We start from the raw sequence: 19,679 nt of genomic DNA, 5'->3' as shown, positions 1-19,679 counted from the left end.
AAGGTCAAGTTTCAGTCTGAAATAAGGAGGAGAGCTGAAAGGAGGGAGAAGAGAAGTGCTCTAGTCAGTCAGGAGCAAGAAGGAGAAAGTGACGCTTCCTGGTGAAGACCCTGGGGCCCGGCTAGGCCCAGGTGACACCAAGCAAAACAGAGGGGATTCCAGGGCCACAGACAGCTTTCAGGCTAGTGGCCTGTTCCACTGAAATATCAGGTGGAGGGATCAAGCTGCACACAGGTAACGGTCCCTAGAAACTGGAGGAAGAGAAGTCAATTCCAAAGGTAAAAACCGAGGCCCAGGGTAGTTGCAAGCGCTCCGGGCCACAGCCCACAGCAGAACCTCTGGAAAGGGGGTAGAATACCCACTAGGCAAGCCCCTGGCCCTGAGGCTGTAGTGGAGGCCAAGCCAGGTTCATCCAGCAAAGGCAAGGCTTAGAAGTCAGCTGAAGAAAGGAACACAATAGAGGGGTGCACCGGCTTTTATTCCCAAGAACTACCCGGGATCGGCGGAGGTCCCTGACAGGGGGTTCCAGCACACCAGTGGGCAACCGGACAGCTGCCGTGTTGAACAACCATCGTGAGTAAACATCTTGAAACTGCACCCCCTGGTGTTGCCTCCTTTACTTCGCACCATAGACACTTACAAGCACCAACTGTTGCCCCGGGGTACCGCTCCACCTGTGGGGAGCAGAACCATCCAAGCTGCCATTCCACCAGCCCCGGAGGCCCATACAGCAGCGGCGGCTAATAGCCGCAAACCACAGGTGGCGTCACGAATATTATAAACTTTAATCACCCCAACACTGAAGCCACATTAATTGACTCCCGCCAGGGTCACGGAGTCGGGCCCCGCCACCACTGACGACCCCCCGGACTAATCCGGCCCGGCACCAGGTGTCCCATAGCCCTGGGGTGTGCGAGTCACTTGCCTTATGTTACTTATGGGCCCCCTCATTGCTGCATGGCTGCGGACTCTGTGTTGTTTGATGAGGTGCATACAGCACCCTCACCAGCAAGTTTAGCAGGCCAAGTAGATGGGTTCCTGCTCTGGGAACCTGTTTTCCCGTGCGGGCCTGGCCTACCGGTAGTCCCCTTACTCAGTCACCTCCTCACAATTCTTTAGGTGGATATCAGGCGGCACTACTGGGTAGCCATTCTCCCCCGCCAGCAGCCACTGCAGGTGCAGGGTCTGGGTAGTGTCCTGCTCTTCAGCCCTACACTCCAGACTCGGCTGCTCCACTCCTCCTCCTCTGACTGCCATTGCACAACTCCTTTGCCTAGTTACACCACCCACCACTAGCGGAGACTCGGGAGCTCAGACCCCACGTGGGTCTGCCCAGGGGTCACCTCGACGCTGTGTGTGTGTTCCTGGTTACTTCGTGTTTGTGTGTCCACACCCTCGTCAGCCTTCGGATTTACCTGTTTGTACCCACTCAGACGTGGGTGCAGTACTCAGTGGCACCTGACCAGGTCAGGGGCGCCACATATTCAGTTTGTGACGCCACCCACGGTGTGTGGTGAAGCATGGCATCACCGCTGCTGTTGTGGGGCACCCGGGGGAGATGTGATGGCAGCTGGATGTTAACAACTCCCTGGGTAGGGATGGTTGCCCTGGGAACCAGTGGCTCCGTGCAGGGGAAGGCGTTGGCAGGGGCCTGGTGGCCGGCCGCCGCGACCGGTTGTACTCCGGTCCCCCACCTGGGCTGGTGGTCGCCGTCTTTTCCCTCTGCACTGTTTATGTTCGTGTTAGACTTCCCGGTATGGAACACGGGAGTCCGCTCCCGGCTTGTTGTGTACCTGAGGAGCAGTGCCCGCTGACGCTGACCCGTGGGATCTACCGGGCCCTGGCGGTGGCCCTATCCCTCTCTGTGGGTGGTTGTTTGCTTTTGGGACTTTGGTTGGGACAGTGTGACGCCCTGGCCAGGCCAGGTAGTCACAGATAGGGCCCCGCATTACACCCTTCCCTCACAGGTAACACACAACCAAGCATTTAAATCCTAGTCACCTCCCTCAGAGCTTGATGGACACACCAGGGGGCGGAACCAGGCGGTTGGAAGACGCCAACCTAGGAGTTCAGATAGCCTGGGGTGGGAAAAGTAAGGAGTTGAGTTTAGAGTTCAAGGAGAATGGAGGTCAGGCCTGTGACAGGGCCTGAGGAAAACTGACAGGTGCCAGGGTTGGAGCCCTGGTGCCTTTGGCTAGGAGGCAGATGGCAGTCTCGTCTGCAGGAGCCGGAAAGATGGCTCGGTGGAACCGAGGTGGACCGGGACAGGGTTGTAGCCCGCCGGTACCAACCCGAGGAACCGACTCGGAAATCGGAGCACAAAGGGGGGTACTCAGACCCTGAAGCTAGGTCCAGAAGCCACTGGGGACTAGTTAATTAACTGATTGAGGCCAGGACTCGAGGTCCTGTCCCACCCAAAGTCCCGACTGAAGACAACAGCCCACCGAGGGGGATAAAAGGCTACCGCCACGGCTCAGAGATCCCACGGGCCAGCGTCTGCGGGCAAGGGCTCCTTAGGCGATCACAAGCCGGGAGCGGACTCCTGGAGTTTCAAGCACAGGCAGTCCACCGTTCTAAAATATGCAGGAGAAAGACAGAGACCACCAGCCGGGTGGGGGAACCAGAGCGCAGCCGGCTGCGGGCACCGACCCCCATCACCGTGGTTTACCAGAGACTCGTGTGTTTACTAATAGTGAGTACATCAGCACCATCCGGTCGCCCATCTCCCTGCACCACCACACCATGCACCCAATGGGTCCCGGGGCCACCATCCCTGCCCACGGAGGGGTTAACAACTTGCTGTACAACATCTCCCCCGGGTGCCCAGTAACTGCAGCGGTGGTGTCCAATATCACCACACACCGTGGGTGGCGTCACGAACTCAGTACGGCCCAACCCGTACATCCACGTCCTACACCCACCATCCAATCACCTCCCCTTTACATTTGAAGTGACCGTGAGGCCCCCGGGTTCGGCGACCCTCGAGCCACCTCCCAGAAGGGCCGGATCCGAGCGGCTCGGCTGCTGCCGAGCACGGGGCGGTACACCAGGACCTAAAATCCTGCCCTCAAATGGTTAATTAGCTATGCCGTTGGTTCCGGTCCTGGCTTCAGGGTCCAAGTACCCCCTCTGTGCACGGCTTCCGGGTCGGTTCTCCGGTGTCGGTACCGGCAGGCTACAACCCTACCCTGGTCCACCTCGGATCTCCGGCTGCCGTCTTCCCGTCTCCTGCTGACGGAGACCACCATCTGCCACCCAGCCAAGGCACCAGGGCTCTAACCCCGGCACCAGTCAATTTGAGCTTCGCCTTCGCTGGAGCTACACCTAGCCACAGCTTCCACTCCTCTCTCCTTGAACTCCAACTAGAAACTCTCTACTCCTGTGTTTCCTGCCCCAGGCTGTCTAGACCCCTAGGTGGGCGTTTCTCAACCACCTGGTCCCGCCCACTGGTGTGCCTGTCTTGCCCTGAGGGGGGTGGCTAGGGTTTCAGATCGGCTGAATGTAACCCTGTGATAGATGGTGTATTGCCAGGGCGTCACATAACCACTAGAAGTTTCCAGATTGAATAAATATACAGTATATACAAGGCTATGTCAGCATCTATGTTCAATACAGACTCAGAATATTAATTTCTATGAGTACTCATATCAGTAAGTTCTGCCCTCTATATATCTATTATATGGAGGTATTATATTATAAATTATTTGATAAATTAACTTTTTACACTAGCTTACTGCAGTTCCTATGTGCTCTCATATATTTGGTTCTTGGGAACATTCAAAAGCCAACTAGGAAGGTGACAGCTGCCATGTTTTTCCAAACATAAGACACTGTCTTATACAGTTTTGCCCCCCAAAAAAGCGTTAGGGCTTATTTTTGTAGGAGGTCATATTCTTGGAGGAACATGGTTAGAGGTAAAGAAACAACAAAGAGCCAGCACCAATGTGCACTAAGGCATCAAATATTCCAAACTGCATTATAAAAAATTTTTTTTGAGATTTTTGGCAAAAAATTGCAATTTCTTGAGCTGCTTCGCCACGTCACGGCAAATCTCATTTGAAGCAGTCCTACACTAAAATATTTTTATAAAATGTGCCATGCGGCCTCACATATAAATAGCAGAACTGCTCTCAGCAGCACTCACCTGGTCTATTGCAGTCCCGTACCCATGACTGAGTCATGGCTGTGGGCGGGACAGGTCCAAGCAAATGCTGCATGAAGTATATATATAGCCTGTGGACAAAGCCTGATGACCCAATGTGAACAGTCACCAAACGCCAAAATCTATACAGATGGAATACATCCCAAATTGGGGTGCATAGCAAGGTGGAGGTCAACCACCGACCAATTCAACAAAGAAACAACAAAGAGCCAGCACCAATGTGCACTAAGGCATCAAATATTCCAAACTGCATTATAAAAAATTTTTTTGAGATTTTTGGCAAAAAATTGCAATTTCTTGAGCTGCTTCGCCACGTCACGGCAAATCTCATTTGAAGCAGTCCTACACTAAAATATTTTTATAAAATGTGCCATGCGGCCTCACATATAAATAGCAGAACTGCTCTCAGCAGCACTCACCTGGTCTATTGCAGTCCCGTACCCATGACTGAGTCATGGCTGTGGGCGGGACAGGTCCAAGCAAATGCTGCATGAAGTATATATATAGCCTGTGGACAAAGCCTGATGACCCAATGTGAACAGTCACCAAACGCCAAAATCTATACAGATGGAATACATCCCAAATTGGGGTGCATAGCAAGGTGGAGGTCAACCACCGACCAATTCAACAAAGAAACAACAAAGAGCCAGCACCAATGTGCACTAAGGCATCAAATATTCCAAACTGCATTATAAAAATTTTTTTTGAGATTTTTGGCAAAAAATTGCAATTTCTTGAGCTGCTTCGCCACGTCACGGCAAATCTCATTTGAAGCAGTCCTACACTAAAATATTTTTATAAAATGTGCCATGCGGCCTCACATATAAATAGCAGAACTGCTCTCAGCAGCACTCACCTGGTCTATTGCAGTCCCGTACCCATGACTGAGTCATGGCTGTGGGCGGGACAGGTCCAAGCAAATGCTGCATGAAGTATATATATAGCCTGTGGACAAAGCCTGATGACCCAATGTGAACAGTCACCAAACGCCAAAATCTATACAGATGGAATACATCCCAAATTGGGGTGCATAGCAAGGTGGAGGTCAACCACCGACCAATTCAACAAAGAAACAACAAAGAGCCAGCACCAATGTGCACTAAGGCATCAAATATTCCAAACTGCATTATAAAATTTTTTTTTGAGATTTTTGGCAAAAAATTGCAATTTCTTGAGCTGCTTCGCCACGTCACGGCAAATCTCATTTGAAGCAGTCCTACACTAAAATATTTTTATAAAATGTGCCATGCGGCCTCACATATAAATAGCAGAACTGCTCTCAGCAGCACTCACCTGGTCTATTGCAGTCCCGTACCCATGACTTAGTCATGGCTGTGGGCGGGACAGGTCCAAGCAAATGCTGCATGAAGTATATATATAGCCTGTGGACAAAGCCTGATGACCCAATGTGAACAGTCACCAAACGCCAAAATCTATACAGATGGAATACATCCCAAATTGGGGTGCATAGCAAGGTGGAGGTCAACCACCGACCAATTCAACAAAGAATTGGTCGGTGGTTGACCTCCACCTTGCTATGCACCCCAATTTGGGATGTATTCCATCAGGTTAGCAGGAGACGGGAAGATGGCTCGGTGGAACTGAGGTGGACCGGGACAGGGTTGTAGCCAGCCGGTACCGACACGGGGAACCGACCCGGAAACCGTAGTACAAAGGGGGGTACTCGGACCCTGAAGCCAGAAACCGGAACTAAGCGGACTGTTTAATTAACCGATTGAGGCCAGGACTAGAGGTCCTGTCCCACCCAAAGTCCCTCATAGAAGACAACAGCCCACCGATTCGGGATAGGAGGTCACCGCCAAGGCCCATAGATCCCACAGGCCAGCGTCTGCGGGCACGGCTCCTTAGGCCACATCCAGCCGGGAGTGGACTCCTGAGTTTCACACTAGGAACGTCCACCTTACACAAAGAAGTGCAAGAAAAGGATAGGAACCACCAGCCGTGTGGGGGACCTGAACGCAACCGGCTGCGGCCCCGGCCACAATCACCTTGGTTTGCCAGAGACTTGTGTGTTTTACTAACAGTGAGTACACCAACACCCCCTGCGGTCGCTATCCCCTGCACCGAGCCACTAGGTCCCGGGGCCATCATCCCTGCCCACGGAGGGGTTAACAACTTGCTGCACAACATCTTCCCCGGGTGCCCCATAACTGCAGCGGTGGTGTCCCAACTCACCACGCACCGTGGGTGGCGTCACGAGCTTACTACGGCCTAGCCCGTATATCTACGTCCCCCCATTTATTCGGCGTGTCCGCGAGACCCCCGGGTCCAGAGACCCTCGAGCCACCACCCCTGAAGGCCCGGGGTCCGGACTCGAGCAGCGTCGGCTGCTGGCACGGGGGCGGCGCACAGAGACTCAGTCACTCATCACATCCAGTGTTACAGAATGCGTACAGCCACAGGGAACAATGGGTGGAAGTCACGTGTCCGCAGGTCCTGTAAGCTAGCATTGTGGCAGGTCATTGCGCTCCACTGCACAGCCTCTCAGGATTCAGCCGGCGAGAAGAAATCGGTGTCACTGGATGTGGTGAGTGTGTATGATCTGATGTTTGTGTGTGTGATCCGATGTTTGTGTGTGTGATCCGATGTTTGTGTGTGTGATCTGATTGTGTGTGTGATCCAATATTTGTGATCTGATGTGTGTGTGATCCGATGTTTGTGTGTTTGAGATCGGATGTGTGCGGGAGTGCGATCACTGCAGGGCCTCCCGCTTGGCGTCTGGTGAGTGTGATTGCGGGTTGTCCGCTGTCTATAATGAAATGTCCTGCAGTATCTTTAACTTTTTTAGCTGCACGGACACTTCATTATTGAACCGTGACTAGGGCCTATTTTCGAGGTAGGGCTTATAGTTAAGCCTTGCTCCGAAAATGCTGAAAATAACTGCTAGGGCATATTTTTGGAGGAGGTCTTATTTTTGGAAAAACACGGTAGCTAGGGAAATAATATAGCTGTTACTGTTGGTCAGTTTATTATATGTCCTAGTTTCAATTTTTCCCATTTTCAATAAATATCTTCAGGTCTAGGAAATTTGTTTCTTTGCTGAATGTGGAGGTAAACTGCAGGTGAAACTCATTTACATTAAGGTCCTCCAAAAAGTTTTGAACAGAAATTTGGTCCCCCGACCATATAAAAAGAATATCATCGATGAAGCTTAGAAAGTATTCCATAATTACCTGGGGTGAGGACGTATCTGCCTGACTCATCCAGGTTCTTACTCCTATCTAACTGGAGGACGCCCAGGATAACTTGTGTATCCGTGCCCTGGGAGAACCTCTAAAACCTGTCTGTCTACCCACGTGGAGCGGAGCGGAGTATCAGTCTGCCATAACCTAAGATGAACTGCCGCCTCCAGGCATCAGGATTGTACACAGCGCAGAGAACGCGCAGCAATTGAAGTTCTCATAATTGTAATCGTCAATCAAGTATCCTGCTCCAGGCACCCGCTTCGGGCGCTCGGGGTATTGTTGCATCCCTGCTATACTCTGGTGGGAAGTTTTGGGTATGTTCCTGGTCAGAGTTGTTCCTGGGGGAGTTCTTGGGTTATTCTGAGAGTGGGGTTTCTATGTTCTTAGGATAGGTCATTATTTACACCACTCTCCCCTCTTAAATCAGCTGTTATTAATTGGTATGTACACAGCGTGTGAAGCCGAACAGCTCCATGAAATCTGTAGGGCCGTTCTTGGGTACTGCAGCTCAGCTCCTATTCAAGTGAATGTGATCTGAGCTGCAGTACCGAGAACGGCCACTACACAGTGAGAGGCGCTGTGATGTTGCTGTCTGCACACTGTGGATGTCCAGTGACTGTGAGACCCAGTTGAAGCTTATTGATACGGTGCCGGGTATACGACTCCCACCTATTTCAAGGTAGCAAACTGTTCCATCCAAAGACCTTTCTTTATTCTCTTAAGGTACTTTTTTTTACCACAAAATAGCAAAATGCAAACAGAAATCATGTTCTACCAATGCATTTTATTTTTAAACAGATGCAAAAGATGACAGTGACATGGTCTTGGGGAGAGGTGATCGGGGTGTATCAGATACTGCATTAACCATCACATTATACTTGGCCTCTCATTATATATGCTCCTCTACTGTAGACTACTAGATTATGGATGAATCACGGATTACGCCTATGTCATCACACAGTCACTACATGGGAACTTTTTAAGATTGGCTTTGGGCAAGTTTAGCCCTCACAGCTTCCCAAAGTTTGGCGATCTTGGCTTTGGCTTCTTCGGCATGGGGCAACAGACGTTCTTTTAGATCAGCAAACAGAGGGCCAACCTTCTCCTTCAGGGTTTCGAGATGTTGGGCAATCTGAGCCTTGTATTCCTCTGCCTTGGGACCGGCGTTAGCTTTGACGTCTTCCAGTTTTTCGATAATCTTCTGCCTCAGCTCATCGGTGTATGGAGCCAAGTTGGCACGAAGGGAGTCGACCTCAGAACGCAGCTTCTCTCTTAAATCTTCGGCCGCTGGTTGAAGTTTCTTGTAGAAGGCTTCCAGGTTGTCTTTGGTTTGTTTTCTCAGCTCTTCTCCCAATGGGGCCACCTTCTCTTTGAAAGACTTCACATCTTCAGCCCAATTTTTTTGGAAAGTTTCGGTGAAGGGTTGGATCTTTTCCATGATAATAGGGGCGCTTCTCTTCAGCTCGGAAGAAACATGCTCTTTGAGTAGGTTCTTCAGATACAATACGTTCGTGCTGAAGGTGTGAAGCCTCTCTGTGATATTTAAGCTGAAGGAGCAAAAACATATAAAATGAGTTCAACTAAAGGAGTTAGAAGATACAATAAAAACATTAAACTAATAATGGTAACCTCAAGATAAAGGTGAGACCCTTAAATGAATGATTCACGGGTTACAGCACCCATTTCACCAGACATGCAAGTGCCTAAAACACCCATAGAAATTAGTAAAATGGTGAAGACGGGCCACACCATTCTAGAGAAATACCCATAGTGACAAATCCATGGGCCACTTACACAAGCTGCTTTTCAAAATCTGGAGAGTCCACCTGTGAGACAGCTTCATTTACTTTATTTAGGTAATGTTCAATAACTACCCGGGCAAGTTCAACCGCGGATTTAGGTTCGTCATTTTGCAAATGATTGTGAGCTTGTGTGCCTGAGAAAAGAAAAACAGTTGTGTGTTAAGATCCTCAACTACATTAAGATCAGACAAATCCAGAAACTTTGGCAAGAGTGGACGACCATCTAATGTGTGTGAAGGACCTCACAAATCTCCGACTGTTGATGATACAAAACATATGGATCGAGTGTTTTGAATTTAAAGAAGTTGTCCAGTTACCAAAACTGATTTTTTTTTTCTGATAAATCTTGCTAATATGTGCCCCTCAACACATCTATTATGTTTTTTCAGCAAAATTACCTTTCATTGTGCACTAGCAGCACATTCTCATTGCTGGATCCAGCTCTGATGGGGTTAATCTCTCCTCTGACTTCCTGTGTTCAGTTCCTACAAGTCCCAGAATTCTTTGTGGCTCTAGGGCGGTGTCTGGCTTATCTAACACACCCATTGTGTCTAATACACCCACTCTGCTCCCACCCAAACCCTCCTCCCTGCCTCTTCCCAGTGGATGTGCACTGAGATCAATTACACAGAGACAGCAGCAGCTCTACACAGCCAGGGGAAGAAAGTGTGTGTGCGCGTATATACAGTGTGTGTGTGTGTGTGCATATATACAGTGTGTGTGTGTATATATATACAGTGTGTGAGTGAGTGTGTATGTGTGTGTGTATGTCATACTCACCTGTCTGCAGGGTCCCGGTGCCATGCCTGCTTCCAGCCCCTGTCTCGGTCCCGCCGCTCTGGCTGTGTGCAGTCTCCCCGGGGCACGCACGAATCTTGCAGGACCTGGTCGTGGATCACCTGATGCAGTCACCTGACGCATCAGCTGATCATAGTCTCGCCGGCTTTTTCTTGCCCGGCCGGCTATCAGCTGATCCTGCCGTCAGGGGACTTCATCAGCTGATTACCGGCAGCTCCTGCAGTGATGGGACAGGATCAGACTCTCATCTGATCGCTGCAGGAGCTGCCGGTCATCAGCACAGACGTGAGTATTTATTTATTTTTATTTTTTTTTTGCACTGATGCTTCAGCTGATTGTATAATCTGCTTTTATACAATCAGCTGATGTGTGATGGGATTCACGTAGTTTAACCTGACACATCATCTGATCGCTTTGCCTTCCAGCAAACCGATCAGATGATATTGGATCCGGATTGGACGTCGCGGGACCCTAACCCAGGATTACTGCGGAGGGGGGTTTATTTCAATAAAGATGGAGTCACTAATTGTGTTTTTTTTTATTTCTAATAAAAATATTTTTCTGTGTGTTGTGTTTTTTTTTTTTTTTTTATCATTACTAGAAATTCATGGTGGCCATGTCTAATATTGGCGTGACACCATGAATTTCGGGCTTAGGGCTAGCTGATAATATACAGCTAGCCCTAACTCCATTATTACCCGGCTAGCCACCCGGCATCAGGGCAGGTGGAAGAGTTGGATACAGCGCCAGAAGATGGCGCTTCTATTTAAGCGCCATTTTCTGGGGTGACTGCGGACTGCAATTCGCAGTGGGGGTGCCCAGAAAGCTTGGGCACCCTTCACTGTGGATTCCAATCCCCAGCTGCCTAGTTGTACCCGGCTGGACACCAAAATTAGGCGAAGCTCACGTCATTTTTTTTTTAAATTATTTCATGAAATTCATGAAATAATTAAAAAAAAAAAAAGGGCTTCTCTATATTTTTGGTTCCCAGCCGGGTACAACTAGGCAGCTGGGGGTTGGGGGCAGCCCGTACCTGCCTGCTGTACCCGGCTAGCATACAAAAATATGACGAAGCCCACGTCATTTTTTTTTCTTTTTGGGTAAAAAACTGCATACAGTCCTGGATGGAGGATGCTGAGCCTTGTAGTTCTGCAGCTGCTGTCTGCTCTCCTGCATACAATGAACATTTTGAATAAGGAAATGACATCAGACCTTTTTTATTTTTTTCATCAACAATCTTTAATGGCATTGTGCACTGATTAAAAACGCAGTGAGCAAAAACGCAGCAAAAAAGGCACCAAATCGCGGCAAAAACGTGACATGCAGCACCGCAGGTGACAGAGCAGAGCAAGTTGGTGACATGCTCTGCTCTGACACATAGTGTGCTGCATGTCATTGTATCCACTCTGGGACTTGTTGTGCAGGTGACCGGATGATACATGTCACTAACTGCCCCACTCTGTGATTTCTGCTGCATAGTACCAACTGTATACACTCTCACCTGCACAACAAGTCCCATATTGGAGACAGTTAGTGACATGTAGCATCCGGTCACCTGCACTACAAGTGCCAGAGTGGAGAAAGATAGTGACATGCAGCACACTATGTGTCAGAGCAGAGCATGTCACTGTCTCCACTCAGCTGACCTCACAGCCCGTACACGCTGCGATGGATGCAGGGGGACACAGAACAAGTAATCGGCCGACACTGGAGTCATCTGATTACTTGGGATGAATTGAGCAGTAAAATGCTCTGGTGCTCGATGGGCGAAGCCCATGCCGATTTTTTTTTAAAAAAATTCATTAAAAATAAAAAAACAAAAAAATCACATTGTTTGTGGGCTCCCGCTGCATTTTCTGTTGCTAAGGGTAACCAAAGCAGCTACTGGCTGCTAGCCCCCGCTGCTTGGTGTTACTTTCACTGGCAATAGAAATGCAGGGAAGCATTTTTTTTTTATAAAGGTTTTTCCCTGAAAACGTTTTTAAGAAAATGACGTGGGCTTCGCCATATTTTTGTATGCTAGCCAGGTACAGCAGGCAGCTACGGGCTGCCCCCAACCCCCAGCTGCCTAGTTGTACCCAGCTGGGAACCAAAAATATAGAGAAGCCCTTTTTTTTTTTTTTTTATTTCATGAATTTCATGAAATAATTAAAAAAAAAATGACATGGGCTTCGCCGAATTTTTGAGTCCAGCCAGGTACAACTAGGCAGCTGGGGATTGGAATCCGCAGTGAAGGGTGCCCAAACTTTCTGGGCCCCCCGCTGCGAATTGCAGTCCACAGCCGCCCCAGAAAATGGCGCTTTCATAGAAGCGCCATCTTCTGGCGCTGTATCCAACTCTTCCAGTGGCCCTGGTGGCAGGTGGCACGCTGGGTAATAAGGGGTTAATACCAGCTATGTTTTACCCGCTGGTATAAAGCCCGAGATTCTTAATGTCAGGCCAAGGTTGACCTGGCCATTAAGAATCTCCAATAAAGGGTTTAAAAAAAAAAGACCACACAGAGAAAAATACTTTATTAGAAATAAATACACAGACACAGTAGGGACTCCATGTTTATTACTCCCTCTCACCCCTCCACGATGGAGAGATTTCTGTACTGACCATGCCAGGAGAGAGCGAGGGAAAAGAGAGAGAGCGAGGGGGGGGGGAGGAAAAGAAAGCGAAGGGGGGAGGAAAAGAGAGCGAGCGGGGGGGAGAACAGAGCGAGGGGGGGGAGAAGAGAGCGAGGGGGCGGAGAAGAATAGGGGGAGGAAAAGAAAGCGAGGGGGGAGGAAAAGAGAGCGAGGGGGGAGGAAAAGACAGCGCGGGGGGCAGGAAAAGAGAGCGAGGGGGGAGGAAAAGAGAGCGAGGGGGGAGGAAAAGAGAGCGAGGGGGGAGGAAAAGAGAGCACAGGGGGGAGGAAAAGAGAGCGCAGGGGGGAGGAAAAGAGAGCGCGGGGGGAGGAAAAGAGAGCGCGGGGGGAGGAAAAGAGAGCGCAGGGGGGAGGAAAAGAGAGCGCAGGGGGGAGGAAAAGAGAGCGCAGGGGGGAGGAAAAGAGAGCGCGGGGGGAGGAAAAGAGAGCGCAGGGGGAAGAGAGCGAGGGAAAAGAGAGGGGAGAGGAGAGAGGGATAAGAGGGGGGCAGAGAAGAGGGGGAAGAGGGGAGGGGGAGAAGAGTGGGGGGAGAGAAGAGAGTGGGGAAAGAACAGGGGGGGGCAGAGGTGCTCTGTCACCAACTGTCTCCACTCTGTGACTTGTGGTGCAGGTGACAGAGTGCAGACAGTTGGTCCCATGCAGCGGGACAGATGGCAGAGCACAGCGGTGACATGCCTGTCAGTGTCTTGCTGCTGGGAGGAGCACATGATCACACTGCCCGACACCGGCCGCTCTCCTGACATCGCAGCAGAGCGGGCGGGTGGACAGTGTGATCACATACGTGCAGGGGGGGATTCAGCTGAAGACCCCCCCCCCTGTACTGCACACTGGCGCCCCGTGTCTCACCATCTGCAGGACGCTAGCCGGCTCCACACAAACGTCCTCCGGATCCTCCCCTCGATGCTGAGCTGTGACGTGCGGTAGTCACCGCCCACAGCCCTGTCACTCAATCTGAGTGGCGCCGGCATCCTGTGACGTACCCGTCTTGTTTGAGAGCCCGGAAATGCCGGGACGTCAGAGGATGCCGGCGGCCACAGCTCCAGGGGGTCATGTGACCGGCACTGAGCGTGCAGGATAGCGCCGCTCAGTGCCAGAACTGGAAACAGAAGCCAATGGAGAAGACGCCTAGAAAGGTAAGTAGAGCTCATACAGAAAATAAAAAAAATGGGTGAACCACCCCTTTAAGGCTTTAACATATATTTTTTTTACTTGGTGGAAACGCCGCTGTTCTCCTGAATCCGGCGCTGTTTTTCTTTTTTTCCTGCGCCTCTCTGTTCCTGAGATACGGCCATCTGTTCCCTGCATATAAATCTAGTCTTTATTAGCCAAGAGGGCTTAACTCTTGTTGATACGCCCACAAAAGAGTAGAGAATCACGCCCACTTGTATAAGACGACTAGATTTATACACAGGGAAGAAGGGGCCATATCTCAGGAACGGAGAGGCGCAGGAACAGAAGAAAAACAGCGCTGGACTCAGGAGAACAGTGGCTTTTACACCGGGTATAAAAATACCCAAAAACATATTTTGGTAAATGACATGTTCTTTTTAAGCTCTCAATCATTTTGTTATCAGAGGCGTCTGGCAAAGACTTACTCCACTCTCTCGACTGAAAACAAACAAATGTCAAACCAAACCAAGTGTTCATGTGTATGGGTGTGGGGTCAGGAGGAATAGCTGTAGTCATGGGTATGAATGAGATGGGAGAGATGGTTGTCGGCCTTGAGCACATTTGGTAAACATCATTACAGTAAAGCACATATGCAAGTAATTTCACTATGAACTAAATGGGATTGTATAGGATAAGAAATTTATTGTAGTTTTTACAGAAATAGCGCCACACCTGTCCATAGGTTGCTTCCGGTATTGCAGTTAAGTTCCACAAAAGTGAATGACACTGAGTTGTAATACTACACTCAGCCTGTGGACAGACGTGGCGCTATGCTGTATTGAAATTTTTTTTTTTTCATTTTGAACAAGCTTGTAAATCACCATCAAAATAACAAAATGTCTTAGATATCACAGGCTGAACTCAGAAAATAAAAGGATAACTATGATTTAGCTACAGCTTCTTACCCGTAAAGAACAGGAGGGCGAGCGTTACCACGAAACCTCTCATCGCTGCAGCTTCTCCTCACCAACCTATTGGTATCAAACATTAGTCACATTACAAATTTCTACTTTTGTCATTTGTTACTTAGATGTGAGATATTTATCTTAAACACTTCTACAACATTTGTTGGATATGTAAGTAGCTTTTTTTTTTATAGTATTTTTGAATTTTATTATATATACATATATATTTTCAAATTATATTATATTTACCTATAACAAAATTTATATATATATATATATATATATATATATATATATATATATATATATATATATATATATATATATATATATATAAATAAAAAGAAATAGTCATCTACTGGAACATTGGACATGCATTTGCGGCTACTTGAAAAGATATATATATATATATATATATATATATATATATATAAAAATACAGTATATGTATAAAATTAAAAATATATACACACATTTTATTTATATATATATATATATATATATATATATACATATATATATATAAAAATACATATGTATATGTAATATATGTATGCATATATAGAAACCGTATATATATATATATATATATATATATAAATATATATATATATATATATATATATATATATATAAAATTAGAGATAATATTAATAATAATTTATATTATTAGTATATTCCAAAAGTATTGAAGAGAAAATGCCCAAATTGTGCAAAAAATAGTTATATACTTGTTGAACATTGGACTTGCATTTTTGGCTACTTAGGAGAGATTTAACTATCTCGTTCCCAGACTTTAGTACATATTCATTCTAATATTCTGTAGCAGATAGGGTTGCTTCAATATAATGAATATATACCATATAATCCAATAAAGATCCTCGAAAAAAATGGAACACTATGGACCTTTTTTGGGACCCGAGGATCCGAACCCCATAGTGATGAAAACTTCCATGTTGCTGTAACGTGAAAAGTTTTATCAAACTCTTTAAGCCGAAGTAATAACTTTTATCCCTATCGGCTCAGGAGTCACTGGTTTCCAATCAAATATATGATATAATGTCAGAAAGCTACAAGCCCAAATGAATGCAGAAAAAAAAATATTAAAAGTGCAAATTTCAATTTGTAAATAAAATTCCTCCTATCAAACGTAGCAAAAAATAATAGGATTATGAAAAAATAAAATATTATTCCATTACTATGGCTAGCAATGAATCAATGTATTTCCCAATGTAAAATCCTATAAAAGTGCATGACACGGTTTATGGAAGATACATACAATATAGCAAAAAGACATAATAGAGCCAAGTGTGATACAATGACATGAACATTTTGCACTTTTACAGGGATGTATAGGAATATATCTAGGGTGAAGGCGGCGGTGCCCTCTCCTTATACTGGTCCTATCCGGGGAGATTTCTGGAGCGCTTACCTTCTCTTCGCTGGTCAGTTGCTCATGGGATCTATGCTGACCTCTCGCTGGAGCTTTATACTCCCGTGTACACGCACTGCCTACAGTTTATCAGAAAAGATAAGCTGTATCTGCAGTTTAACATATGGAACTTGGGTTTAAAGGTCAAGATCAGTGGCGTAAATAGAGTTTGATGGGCCCCGGTGCACAATTTGAACCTGGGCCCCCCCACAACCGTACACCGACACTCTGGGTACGGGATAATGATGCCGACACTCTGGGTACAGGATAGTGTGGCTGACACTTGGCTCTTTCCCTCAGCACCCAGGTTTCCCATGATCTGAAATCCCTCTATCAGCACCCAGCATTCCTATGTTTTGATATCCATATTGTCCTCAGCACCCACCTTCCCTATGCTCTGCTACAGGAGAGGCTAGGGCATACACATCACAGGAGAGGCTGGGGCGCATAAATTACAGGAAACACAGGGGTGTACATCACAGGAGGGACTGGGGCATATCCATCACAGGAGAGGCTGGAGGCATGTACATCACAGGAGAGCCTGGGGGCATGTACATCACAGGAGAGCCTGGGGCCATGTACATCACAGTAGAGCCTAGGGCCATGTACATCACAGTAGAGCCTGGGGCCATGTACATCACAGTAGAGCCTGGGGCCATGTGCATCACAGGAGAGCCTGGGGGCATGTGCATCACAGGAGAGGCTGGGGGCATGTGCATCACAGGAGAGGCTGGGGGCATGTGCATCACAGGAGAGGCTGGGGGCATGTGCATCACAGGAGAGGCGGGGGCATGTGCATCACAGGAGAGGCAGGGGGAATGTGCATCACAGGAGAGGCAGGGGGCATGTGCATCACAGGAGAGGCAGGGGGCATGTGCATCACAGGAGAGGCTGGGGGGCATGTGCATCACAGGAGAGGCTGGGGGCATGTGCATCACAGGAGAGGCTGGGGGCATGTGCATCACAGGAGAGGCTGGGGGCATGTGCATCACAGGAGAGGCTGGGGCATGTGCATCATAGGAGAGGCTGGGGCATGTGCATCAAAAGAGAGGCTGGGGCATATACATTACAGGAGGGACTGGGGGCATATACATCATAGGAGGGACTGGGGCGTATATGTGGAGCCCCATTATCTTCAGGTCGCCTCAGGGTCTTCAGGGACTTCACGTGCTGGGATTCTTCTGACAACAGGCAGGTCAGGTTGACTTCTATGGGAATCGTGACGCCACTCTCGGTATTTGCAGCCAGGGGGTGACCGCCACTGCAGTTTAGGGAATGCCTGGGGCTGATGGTAGATGCAGTCAGTTATTGTAGCATCCCGAGAGTGAGGCTGGCCCCAGGGCCCAGTGTAAGTGTGTAGTACCACAGGTCGCAGAAGAACTCACACACAGGCAGCAATGTCTTTCAGGGTTTTTACTCACTTTCAGATGGTAGCTGCGAGTCAACCCAGGCGATGCTATGATGAACCAGGTGGAACCAGGTATCCCTTCGGCTGATGTAGGGGTGACTGCTGACTTGCCTTCCTAGCCCTTCTTGTTTGAGGTGACTCCTTACTTGTAGTATTGCGGGGATCACCCAGGGAAGTCACAACTGCCATTCTCCCCTTTCTGGCCCGTTTGCTGGCAGCGTGGACCAAGGTTAAGATGGCTCCAGGCTCAATCCTCCTTATGGGCCCTTTCGTTGCTGCTGATGCTGCAGACTCTGTGTAGGTTGGTGAGGCACATTCAGTAACCTCACCAGCAGGTTTAGCAGGTGAAGTAAATGGGTTCCTGCTCTAGGAACCTGTTTCCCCGTGCGGGCTTGGTCTACCGGTACCTCTCCTTACTCCTCTTCCCTAGGTGGTTTTCAGGCAGCACCACCGGGTAGCCTCTCTCTCCCGCCAGCAGCCACTACAGGTGCAGGGTCTGACAGGGTCCTAGTCCTCTGCTCTACCCTCCAGACGCGGCTGCTCCACCCCTACTCCTTCGACTGCCACTGCACAACTCCCTGCCTCCAGTCCCACTACCCACCACTAGCTGGGATGCGAGGGCCACGCTCCCTCCCTGGGTCTGCCCAGGGGTCCCCTCTAAGCTGTGTGTGTGTCATGGTTACTTCGTGTCTGTGTGTCCACACCCTAGTCAGCCTTTGGTATTACCTGTTTTGTACTGACCCAGCATGGGTGCAGTACTCAGTGATGCCTGACCAGGTCAGGGGCGCCACATTCCCCCTTAGTTACCAACAGCACAACCTCGGGCTGTAAAGATAATTAAGATTTAAAGTGCAAACTTGTAAAATATTTAAAACAGTATAAAGCATCATAAAACATTCAAACCAGGTACCATACATCACCACCCACAAGTCCATTAACCCACCCAAAACCCTCTGATCTTCTTTCTTGAGGTTGGTGGTTAAAGGGTAAGCCCCTTCTCAGTTGAGCCGCGTCTTCGGCCACTTCTGGCAGGAATGTAGAGGCGGCGTTCCTGGTCACTTCAGACTGGGTACCCACTTCTTTGTGGTGGAGAGCAAAGCCCCATAAACAGGCATGCTCCCTTGACGTAGGCGAGCTCTTGGCTTTTGGATAGCTAGCACCATCACAGGCGTGCTTCCAGGTGGTGCAGAGCCAGGCCCCATAAACAGGCGTACTCTGGTGTTGGTACCACAGAGGTAAACTATCATACACTGCGAGAGTTTGTGGCTATAGCCAGTTCATAGCCTTATGGTCCGTAGTATAAATGCACAAAACTAGGTGCAAAGAATTTTTCAAAGAGTTCTCACAATAGTTCTTGTGGGCACATCATCTTGAACAGGTAACGTTGCTGTAACTGGTCAACTGTAACTTTCTTTACTTTACTTTTCTTTACACCGACTTTCCCCTCTCACTGGCGCTGGGCACTGCTCTTGCGCTGTCATCTGGAACTGTAGTGTCATCTGATGTTTCATCTTGATCTGTAGCTGTATCTGTAGCTGTATCTTTAGCTTGTACACTTGGAGTTTGTACACTTGGAACTTGCTCTAATGGTGGGGATAACCTTGGGGACTGAGCGGGAGTAGCAGGGCTGTAGCTGAAGCTCTTCAGGCATGGCACTACGTCCAGAGCATACCAGCCCCTTTCACCTTTGTGCCTGGTGAACTCCACTAGGTCTCCCATTCTTAGGTCACGACCAGGGTGTCCTCGGGGCAGGTGGGACCGGACATCTCTTCGGCTTACAAAAATGCCCTCCCTGATGCCAGGTGCCCCCATGAAGCCATAGCCACTTCTTAGGCTGAATTCTTCAACCACTCCGCGGTAGAGAGGACCTCTGACCTGGTGCTTGGCTTTTCTGCTTTACTGCTTTTCCTCCAGATCTCGGGCTGTCACCTCTTCTTTCTGCGTGTCTGGGGAATGCTGCACAGGGGGTGGTCTTGCTCTCCCGCGGTGCCGTACTCTGCTGGCTGGCCTCGCTGTCTGCGGGCTCCCAAGTCACGTACATGCTGGGCATGAAGATGTCCACTGTTTCTTCCTCAGCAGGGGGTGTCGGAACCTCTTCCCAGCGGGAGTAGGGCAACATCTCGACCTCCGGGCCTCCCTTACTTCCTAAGGGTGCTGCGTCGTC

At 48.8% G+C, this 19,679-nt stretch overlaps 1 protein-coding gene across 1 annotated transcript; it reads right to left on the bottom strand.

Annotated features, from left to right (window-relative positions):
• Nucleotides 1–8,188: 8,188 nt before the first annotated feature.
• LOC142256387 (uncharacterized) lies at nt 8,189–14,718 on the bottom strand. Its single transcript, XM_075328044.1, has 3 exons — nt 14,676–14,718; nt 9,163–9,304; nt 8,189–8,915 (listed from the first exon to the last, which is right to left on the bottom strand). Exons 1-3 carry the CDS (start codon nt 14,716–14,718, stop codon nt 8,348–8,350), a joined length of 753 nt encoding a protein of 250 aa, XP_075184159.1. The 3' UTR covers nt 8,189–8,347.
• Nucleotides 14,719–19,679: the final 4,961 nt, after the last annotated feature.

This window comes from Anomaloglossus baeobatrachus, chromosome 11, assembly GCF_048569485.1.
Source record: "Anomaloglossus baeobatrachus isolate aAnoBae1 chromosome 11, aAnoBae1.hap1, whole genome shotgun sequence".
NCBI classification, from domain to species: Eukaryota; Metazoa; Chordata; class Amphibia; order Anura; family Aromobatidae; genus Anomaloglossus; species Anomaloglossus baeobatrachus.
The sequence above is the reverse complement of the archived record's forward strand: the minus strand, read 5'-3'. Positions and strand labels throughout refer to the sequence as shown.